This window comes from Mus pahari, chromosome X (genome assembly GCF_900095145.1).
Source record: "Mus pahari chromosome X, PAHARI_EIJ_v1.1, whole genome shotgun sequence".
Classification (NCBI taxonomy): domain Eukaryota; kingdom Metazoa; phylum Chordata; class Mammalia; order Rodentia; family Muridae; genus Mus; species Mus pahari.
The window spans coordinates 138,372,134-138,382,901 of NC_034613.1; the positions used below are offsets into that span (position 1 = coordinate 138,372,134).

General features: G+C 45.2%; 1 protein-coding gene across 1 annotated transcript in view; it reads right to left on the bottom strand.

Annotated features, from left to right (window-relative positions):
* Positions 1-6,502, bottom strand: part of Pdha1 (pyruvate dehydrogenase E1 alpha 1 subunit) — a 16,613-nt gene extending 10,111 nt beyond the window's left edge. Inside the window, exons 1-3 of the mRNA XM_021188627.1 lie at positions 6,328-6,502; positions 1,428-1,487; positions 318-491 (exon numbers count right to left, since the gene is read on the bottom strand). Coding sequence (XP_021044286.1) covers positions 318-491; positions 1,428-1,487; positions 6,328-6,384 — 291 coding nt within the window. The 5' untranslated portion in view covers positions 6,385-6,502. The remainder of the gene's footprint in view (positions 1-317; positions 492-1,427; positions 1,488-6,327) is intronic.
* Positions 6,503-10,768: the final 4,266 nt, after the last annotated feature.

A 10,768-nucleotide genomic window follows, 5' to 3' on the forward strand; every position in this document is an offset into this window, starting at 1 on the left:
ACACACACAGGGTGACATACATGGACCACACACACACACACACACACACACACACAGGGTGACATACATGGACCACACACACACACAGGGTGACATACATGGACCACACACATACACAGGGTGACATACATGGACCCGACCCCCCTACACACACACACAACAAAATAGGTAAATAAATGGTGATTTTTAAATGTTATAAGGATGGGATGAAGGAGAAGTAAAAGAACATTGTAAGGAGGAAAGGAAGGGAAGGAAAGAAGGAAGCAACCTATTTAAAAATCCCAATAACGTGGCTGTATAACAAACCTATCACTTACCTGACCATCACACAAGTGACAGAAACCACGAATAATTTTCTGCTTATACAGCTGATCCGCCTTTAGCTCCATCCGGCGCACAGTCTGCATCATCCTGTAGTACTTGAGCCCATCCTCTCTGGTGAGCACTGTGGTGACTGGAGGGCCCTCTTCTAGCCGATGAAGGTCACATTTCTGAAGTGGAGTAAGATGCCCCCCCTTCAGTTACTACCCCACAGATACCGCTGGCCCATTCAAAGATCCAGCTCCACTAACAGACAACTTGAACAGCAAAGACATGCAGGCCTCAGAAGTGCTTCAAGGTGTGAGCCGGTCGTGGTGGCGCACGCCTTTAATCCCAGCACTCTGGAGGCAGAGGCAGGCGATCTATATGAGTTTGAGGCCAGCCTGGTCTACAGAGTGAGTTCCAGGACAACCAAGGCTACAAAGAGAGACCGTGTCTGGTAAAACCAAAAAGGAAGGAGGGAAGGAAAGAAGGAAGGGAGGAAGAAGGGGAAAGGGAGATCGGGAGGTACGAAAAATGAGAAGGGGGAGGAAGGGGGAGGGAGAGGGAGGGAGGATGTGTGATTGTATACACCTATGATCTCATCACTTGAAAGTTGACTACAGAATCAAGAGTTCAAGGTTATCCCTTTGCTAGATAGTTTGGAGCTAACTCAGGCTCTATGAGACCCTGGGTTAAAATAAAGTAAAATAAAAACAGTGCTTCAAAATGCTTCTGGTTCCTTAAATCTATGGTAATCAATGTTTCACTGAAACACACCCCACACCACATGTGTATCCAACCTTTGGCTCAAGAAGGGCCATGTGCCCAGGACAGCTCTGGGGGCAACCCAACATATTTGCAGATGACAGCATGTCAGAATGTCAAGAGGCTGGACACCAGAACCAGAGTACATTTCTAAAGTCTGTCTCCCTTAAAACTACTAGCAAGTTACTCTTGCTCAACTTCTCTGAGCCTTTGCTTCTGGAATATCAGCAAGAAAAGTGACCCCACCCTCAAAGCACCAATATCAAAATCCTCCTCCTTTAAGGTGAAACTGCATCAAGCTATACGTGTCCAAAAAAAAAAAAAAAACCTAGTAACTAATAAAGGGAAACACCGCTTACCTTAATCTCAAATGTAGCATCATTTGCAAAGTTACGGGAAGCAACCAGCACTCGGCTTGCCTAGAAAACAAAAGTACGCAAGTAAAGCCATTATTTTGTTTGTTTGTTTGTTTGTTTTTTACCATCAAGAGCAAGTCATTGCTATCATGAACCCATGCTTAAAGCACGGATCTAAAACATAGCCATATCATCTGAAGGCAAAACGGAGAGTGGCAAGCGCCACACTCATCTGCTTTGTTTCCAAAGAAGTCCCAGTGAGAACAGCAATAATTACCAACCAAACTAAAGAAACTAGATTAAACGGCCTTCGGAAGCTTCATTTGCAAAGGACTTGGAATAAAACTATCCATCAATCCCTATCTACGGGGAATTGCTTTTCTATGATACATACTCATAAAGAAGAAGAAAAAAAAAACGACTCAGAGTATGAGCTAGATAAATACCTTAATGAGAAACACCACATTAGTTTGTTAACAAGAGACTTGGGCCAGCCGTTCTACAGCAGAGCAGCCTACATCTTGAGAAGGTTCCTCTTCAAGTCCCATAAGGGAAGAAGGGTTTCTTAAAACAGTGTTCCCTTCTTGATGTTTGAGTGGCTATCACTGCCCTGGAGTTACCAACTCCTTTCTACTTTCACAACTGAATAAATCTTTGAACAACATTCTGGGTGACAACAGCAAAGGTTCACAGTAGACCACAAAGAGAATCATTCAATTTTAGCCACTTTCTGCCACACTTGAACATATCTGCAAGTAAACTAGCAGAGTGTCTTGTCCTGGAGATTTGAAGCATATTCATCAGATCCCATTTTTAAAAAGCATGTTTAATATATAACACAATCTGTTTTGTAGCACTGGGTTTGACCTTGGTGAGGGTTAAGAACAGCAGGCTCCGTATACCTCCGAGTATATGAGCCAATAGGGCAGAGTGGTAAGATCTACTTATATCTCTCTTGCTCCTTCCCACGGCCTCCTCCCAATGCTGGAATGAGAGGCATGCAGCAACTTCCATTATGGCCAGGAGAAAGTCTTAGACCCTCAGTAGAATCCTAAAACCACTGGGAATACTGAATGAATGCTATGTGCAAGTACAGGCAGCTGATCTGACAGTGATCAGGATGGCTCCTGGTGCTGTCCAACTGGGGAGCTGAGTCTACAGAGGGGATACCTGGCGGAAGGGATGATCTCTATCCCAATCTGGAGGGCAAGATTGCATCACTCTAGGCAGAACAGCACACAGATTAAAACTCATCAATTCTTTCTTTCTGGGATTTTTTTTTCATTATTTTCAGATCACAGCTAACCACAGGGAACTGAAGAGAGGAAAATTTGCAAAGCCATAGACACAAAGTGGGGAGGAGCTCACTTTGGCAACTACTCTACTACTACCCGACAAAGCCAACAAATACAATGGCACACTTACCCAAGGGGAAATCGAAATACTAGTAACGGATGCTGCAGTTAAATCAGAGGAAGAGACAATGTGTAAACATAGCTATCTCAAAATGAAGAAAAACTAAACCAGAGACCAGCCAGGTAGCAAACAATGGTTGTGCGATTTTTTTTGGCAGTTAAACTGATTCTGTGAAGCCAGAACTAGCTACTGTGTTGCTAAGTAAATTTCTAGATACAACCACAGAAACTAGTTTGGGGAACAATCTAAAGCAGAGATCAAACCAGCGAGGCATTAGTAGGAGAAAAAAAGGTAAGTTCTGTCTCAAAGATAAATTTACAGAGCAGGGCAGTGATGGCTCATTTCTTTAATCCCATCACCAGGGAGGTACAGGCAGGGGTGGGGGTGTGGTGAGTTCGAGGACAGCCAGGCTATTGGGGGGGAGGGGAGAGACACAACTGTGTCTCTCAGTGCCTCTCAGAAAACCAAAATAATAAGAATTAACTAAACGAGACTCCGGTCAGGTTTTCTTTTCTGAGGCGGGGTGGAGGGGTGGGTGGCTGGGGGTTGAACACATGACCTCCCATTGCTAAGGGCATACTCTCCCTCTGAGCTACACTTCCCCCCTAATTAAATTCCTCTCATGGAACTTTGAACAATCTACTCAAGAAAATAAAAATGTCTAAGTATCTAAATACAGGATTATTCAAGTGGCCGAGTAAAAGTATTTAAGGGGAAAAAAAGTATTTAAGAATTCTCAGAATGTACCAGCATGAATTAAAAATCTTGCCTAATATGCAGACAAAAAAAAAGAATCTCACAAAAGAAAGCATAACAAATACAAGCGGCAAAGGCAAAAGAAAAAAAAAATTCGCTTGGTCTTACAGACTGTGAAAGCTTTCAACTCCATTTAAAAATAAAAGCGCAACTTTTGTAAACCATTTCAAAGTTTCACATCCAAAAAGTGTTAGGAAACAGGCAACTTTACAGCCTGAGGCAAAATCTCCATGTTTCCCTAATTGTTACGAGGGGGGGGGGGACAACTAGCAGAATAAAAGGTGGAAAGGTACAAAGCTCAAGGAGGCCGGAGAGTAAGATAAGGGCTCTAACTTTAGGCACATCTCGGCAGCCATCAAAGAGCAAGTGCCTAACCCCTCCCCCCCATCCTTGGCTACCACAGCTCTTGTTACACAAGTTTGACTGGCCACTGTTCACTATCTGTAAGGATCTTTTTACACGGCTTAAATTAAATTTTAAAGTCTTTTCACCTGTATAACAGGAAAATCTAAAACTCTGGAACCATTTTGCGTTCAGCTGGCGAAAAGAAAGAAATCTGCAATTACTCAGAATTGCAAGTGATAAAAGTGATACGTGGTCGACTCCAGAGACTTAAAGTGAAACTTAAGTTTGAAACACTCTGAAAGGCTTCAAGAATGGTTCCTAATTACCACGTAACGACAACTATAGGCACAAAGAAAACTAGCGGCCAGGCGAGCTGCTCCACTCCTTAACGAGGCAGAGGCAGGCTCTGATCTCTGAGTGGAAGCCAGCCTAGTCAACATGAGAGTTCCAGGCCAGCCGGAGCTACACAGTGGGCCCCTTACATAAAGAGACAGAGACACAGAGACAAAGACAAAGAGACCTACTTCTCTCCCTCCTTAGCAAGCCGGGTGTGGTCATACAAGATTTTAATGCAAGCACTCCGGAGGTAGAAGGCAGAGAGCTTTGAGTTCCAGGCCAGCCAAGGATACATAGTGAGACTTTGTCTCAAAACAAACAAATAAATAAAAAGCTAGTTTCCGGAGATGTTACACCACAACAAGAAGTGAGAAAATAACTGGGTACTTCCTATGGTGGATTCGACTCTAAAATCTATTTTTTTTTTCTGCTGTAAGGTGAATTTAAAGGAAACGGTAAACGACTGTCAGACAAAGCAATACACACCTAAGGTTAGCTTCTAGTGTCTAACGAAGATTTAAGGGTGTTCCCAGCTTCCTATTCCCCTCTTATACTCCTAAAGGGGAGCACATGTCTTCTAAGCAGAAGGTATGATTTTTATTGATTTCGGATTCTAATTCAACTTATAGAAACTTTGATTCTAGTCAAAGCTGTTTATTTTTTTCTTTCCACTGAGAACAAAGTTTCTTTTAGTTTTCAATTTTATTTCATGTCCAGCCCCCAAGCTATAAAAAAAAATTCCCCTTCAACTAACAATTTCTGCACACAAGAAACTTGTTCAAATCAACTGAAAATCGATGATGCACTTTTAACACTCGTGAAGATCCTGGCCGAATCCAGGACACATACTAAGAGTTCAATAAATGTTGGCTATGTCGTAGAAATGTGCGCCGCTGCCGGTTCAGATTCAAACACGAATAGGGCATTTACTCAATCACGTGGTGTTTTTCCATCCCTTGATGGGATTCCTGGAGAAAGACACTTTCGACCTTTTTCCACAACCTCCCCACACTGAGCAGAATTGCATCAAATCCTAAAGAAATCAATAGAACCAGAATTACAAGTCAAAGCCTGATGACAGTTACACCAAGAGAAGGCAACCTCTGTGTGGCTAGAGGTCAAAATGCTAAAAGTTTAGATATTAGCCAGCTCTTAAAGCCGGGCCATAAGTCTTAACCTCGAATCCCAACCCTCCGAAAACCATTGCTGTTTTCTTTCGCTACTTTGAACTCTAAGCCTCTATGTGTTTAAGGGTAAAGGCGGCTTCCTCTGGGTTACGCTCGATTGCTCAAAAATTGACTGCCAAGAAAAAGCTCAGATGAGCAGGGAGTGGAGGAAGTTTGTTTTCCGTGAACCTGACCTCCCTGAACCTTCCTCAGAACAGAACACAGGTGATCCACATATGCTCACGCAGCTGGACACCGGTCTTTGGCTGGTGCCAGGCAGAAGGGTTGGCATACGTGCCACTGACCAACTCAAGATACCCCCCCCCCAGAAGGTAGTGTCCTCAGTATCTCCATTATGGAGATGAGAGAACTGGGCCCTCAGACTAATTTTTACAAACCCTGCTTCTTGATGGTTCCTGGTAGACTCAAGACTAGTAAACGAAGAAGTCGGAGTGCGCACGGAACCTCCGACTCCCGGGACTGGGAGTTCTTTATTTCATCTTACGTGGCCTCATAGCCAAGAGTAATGACATGAAGGAGAGTGGAAGTCAGCGGAGTTCAGAGAGGCTGGAGCAAGCCCAAGCTCCGCCTCCCAGTGCCCCGTAAGCGACGAGCAGTTGTGGGGCGCAGCAGGGGAGCTGGCGTGAAGCTCCGCTGGCAGCGATCGGGGGGGGGGGGGACGCACAGCGGACCGGGCCCGTTCTCAAGCCGCTCTTCCCCGGGCACGTGGCGACGTGAACTGCGGGGGAAAAGCCCACCCAAGTCCCGCAGCTCGTCCCCAGCCTCCAGCCGTGCGCTCCAGGGGGGCCCGGTCCGCCCTCTTCCTGCCCCGCCTCAGGCCGGCTCCAGCCCCACCGCGGCCTCCCGGGATCAGGCGACCTCACCGGCTTCTGCGCAGCGCCTGCCAACACGCGGGACACAGCGGCAAGCATCTTCCTCATGGAGTGCAGCAGACTCACGCGGCGGCCGCGGCACCCAGGCACTCAAAAGGAGTGGTGCGGGCGTCCCCAAGTCTCCTTGAGGCGCCCGGAGCCGAAGCCACGCCCTAAACGCAGTGACGGAGTCGCGACGGCATCACACGCCGCGCCAGTCTGCAGGCCAACCAGAATGTTTGCCGGTGATGGCTACGCCCCTCTGTGGCCGCCCATTAATTAACTAAAAAATGAGGTGGGGCTGTGGCTAGCGGGTGAGGAGGCGGGAGTCCCAGGGCGCCTGCGTGGGAAAGTGGGGGCCCCGGGGCGTGGGGAAGAGACCACTCCTTCCTTTTGCCCTGAGTACCACAGACCAGTGAAGAAGTGGTGAAAGCGGGTCCTGCTCTTTGCCCAGTCGGGCCTGTGGTACAGCTTTGGCAGCCTTGTTCCATTACACAGAGAAGCCATGGTGCCAGGGCAAGAAAGACAGATCATCTGGTTTCTAGAAATGGTCCTGCCACTAATCTGTCTTTAAAAGGTCACATAGCCCTTGCAAAATGTTGCCCTGGTTGACTTGGGTGAGATTTAACAGTTAAATGCTGGATGTTGCTGGGTGTGGTGGCACATGCCTGTCATTCCTTCCTTAGGGCGTCTGAGGTCATGATAGCCAGAGTTAGAGGTCAGGCTAACTGTTCAGTTCAAGGCAAGCTTGTACTACTTAGTGAGGCTATCTCAAAAAAAAAAAATCAAAATAAGTAAATGAAAGCAAATATTAATCGTTGACCATAGACATCCAAGAGTTTAGCTTTAGTGCCTATTCTCTGATTTTTTGTTGTTGTTGTTGTTAGCTTTCTTCTTTTCATGGGGGACTCAGTTATAGACAAGCAGTTTGTCCTTTATGCTCGGGAAAAGGCAGAATCCTGTATCTCCTGTGTTGTTGTTACCCAAACACTATAAAGATTAGACTTTAAGAGAACAAGGGAAATGTGCAGATGATGCAAAGTTCCAACTGTTGCCTGGACAGGTTAACTTCACATTATCACTGGGTCAGAGAAACCGAGGCTGACGTTTCCATTCAAATGTCCAGCATGGATTGGCCAGGTAGCATTTCTAGGAGGTCACTTGGGAACCCAGGATAAAAAGTCCTCCAATATGTGCATTTCTGATCTCCACTGGATGAAGGATGAAATGAGTGCTGTACTGATACATTATAGCCCACAGGAAAGAAAGCCACAGATCCTTCACAAATCCACAACTGAATAAGAGAAGAGAGCAACATTGCCTGAAATCCTGCTGCTGGCCAGGCAGAGACCTGAGGATCCCTGGTGCTTGCTTGTCCATCAGTCTAGCTGAAGTAATAGCCAGGATAAGTAAGAGATCCTGCCTCAAAAAGTTTAGCTGAAGACTGACTGAGGAAGACACCAGACATTAACCTTTGACTTCCTCGTGCATGTGCACACACAAATATACACAGGTTGAGTGGGTGGAATCACCACTTCACAAAGACACCATCACCATTGCAGGCAGGAATTATCAATAGAAGCTAAAATGAATGGCAGGGGAAAAAATGAGAAACAAAGCTTTTGCATTATTACAAAATATCTTCTTGTCCAACAAGAAATTTATCATTACAAAAGTTAATGCCTTAAAGAAACCGCCATGGGGAAACAAGGGGAGCAGTGTTTTCATAACTATAATATTTTTGTTACATCCTTTTCTTTGTAAAAAAAAGAAAATTACAAAGCCAAGGCTCAAAATGGCTCAACAGGTAAAGACACTTGCCACCAAGTCTGAGGATGTAAGTGATTTGTCTTTTCATGTACACACAGACACACACGCACAGGCACACAGGTACAGAAATTGAAAGGAGCAACAATATGAACTAACCAGTACCCTCAGAGCTCCCAGGGACTAAACCACCAACCAAAGAAAACACATGGAGGGACCCATGGCTCCAGCTGCATATGTAGTAGAGGATGGCCTAGTGGGTCATCAATGGGAGGAGAGGCCCTTGGTCTTGTGAAGGTTCTATGCCCCAGTGTAGGGAAATGCCAGGGCCAGGAATCGGGAGTAGGTAGGTTGGTGGGGGGGGGGGGGGGGCAGGAATCGGGAGTAGGTAGGTTGGTGGGGGGGGGGGGCAGGGAATAGTGGGTTTTCAGAGGGGGGACCAGGAAAGGGGATAACATTTGAAATGTAAATAAAGAAAATATCTAATAAAACAAAGAAAGTGGGAGATGCTTTGTGACTCTGTAGCAAGTGGGGACAAATTGTAACTGGTGGTTATCTATGCCCTACAATGATATTTTATGTGCTAAAACATACACAAAGGGGGCTGGTCAGTATAAGGGAATTCAGAGAGATGAAGAAAGGATTGCCCAAAGCAGAGACCTAAGGAAGAGAAAATCTTGACAAAAGAAGGCTCCTTCACCTTGGAAGAAATTGGAAACAAAGGTCTTTGTTTTCTAATCCCTCCCAAGGCACTCACCAGGTTATGGCGGGTTTCTCTGGACATTTAGAGCTACTATACACATTTTGCCTTTTGACTTTTCCTTTTCAAATATCCTGAAAGTTCTTGAGCAAGCTGAACTTTAGGCAAGTCATGGTCCTTTGCCATGCTCTGCACAGCTTCAGGGATTGGCCTAACTGGGGTGCGGAGGGAATGAAGGAAGGGCAGAGTGGTTGTTCTCATTCTGATGGAGGTCGGTCACCAACTGCAGCTGCAACCTGGAATCTTGCTATGCTTATTTTATACATCTGAATCAAGGCAGTCAGTGTGATGTCCATAGATGAATAAGGAGTAGGTCTTATGGGATCCAGATGAATAAGGACACAGGTTTAGCTAATCTTGGGAGGTCTCTTGCGGGGGCAGTCTTAGGCTATGGTCATCCAGGAGGAAGCTGTGGTCAACAACTGTCAATATTTGCATTTCCACCAGAGAAAAGCTTTGCCATCCTCTCTGAGCCTCATCTGGGGAAGGGTTTGCCACATGCATGGGTCTGAGGCACTGGGCTCCGGAACATGACTACATTCATGTCAACAAGAAACATTCTCTCACGACTTATTCTGTGTTCCACAGTCCTTATCATGCTTTGGGCTTCCTCCCTGCCACCTGTCCCCCAGGAGAAAACAACAATCAAAATGATAAACGTCAGCTGTCAGGACTGTCTTGGATGTGCTGGCACGGTACTGGTGGAAGGATTATGTCTACAGGCATTTATTATATCAGAACTGTGTTGAGGTTTTGCATAGCCATAGCACACAATAAAACGGCAATAAAATGCAACAAATCAACATAATGTTTTTTTAAGACTTGTTTATTTATTATGTATACAGCACTCTGTCTGCAGGTCAGAAGAGGGCATCAGATCTCATTATAGATGGTTGTGAGCCACCATGTGGTTGCTGGGAATTGAACTCAGGACTCTGGAAGAGCAGACAGTGTTCTTAACCTCTGAGCCATCTCTCCAGTCCCCCAACATAATCTTATATCAAGTTGCTGGCATAACCTACAGAGAAAGACTACAAGTTACTTAATACCAGTGGAAAGTGGCTATGCTTCCTCAGTGGGATATATCCTCTGGGAGAAAATATTGTTGTTATTGTTATTGACACAGGGCCTGACTGTGTAGTCCGAACTATCCTGGAGCTCTAGGTAGACCAGGCTGTCCTCAGTAATTATGGTTTTATTGAAAACTTCATACATTAAAACATACTTTGATCACTTCCCTCCTCCTTGTCTGTCTCCCCCAACCTTTCTCATGTCTCCTCTCTCCAACTAATGGCCTCGTTTTTTATTATTGTTAAATATATGCAAAATAGAAATATAACCTGATTCAATCACTTAATATGGTTTTGTGTATGATTTTTAGATGACCACTTTGTATTAGATAACCAACTAGGGGGCCATCCCTATTTTTCTCCCTCTCAGAAGCCATTAGTTGTCAGTAGTTCTTTGCCTAGGGGTGGCATCCAATCAGATTTTATTATAGGGGCTGGTGATTGAATCTAAGGCCACCCCAGACCCATCACTGTTATTATAGGAAGCTACATACAGGCAAGCACTCAAACACACACACACACACACACACACACACACACACTCTCACACACACATGGACACACAGTGAAAATAATTAATGTCATTGGGTGCTAGGAATATAGCTCATTGGTTGTACAGAGGTTGCCTGTGATACAAGAAGCCCTGGGTTCAATTCCCAGAAATATATAAAACCATCATGATGGTTCAAGTCTGTAATTGCAGAACTTAGAAGATGAAGGCAGGAAGCTGAGAAGACATTTAAGCTCATCTTCAGCTAGTGACAATAGTGAATCTAAGCAATGCGAGATCCTGTCTTAAAAACTGCCATTAGGGGCTGGTGAGATGGCTCAGTGGGTAAGAGCACCCGACTGCTCT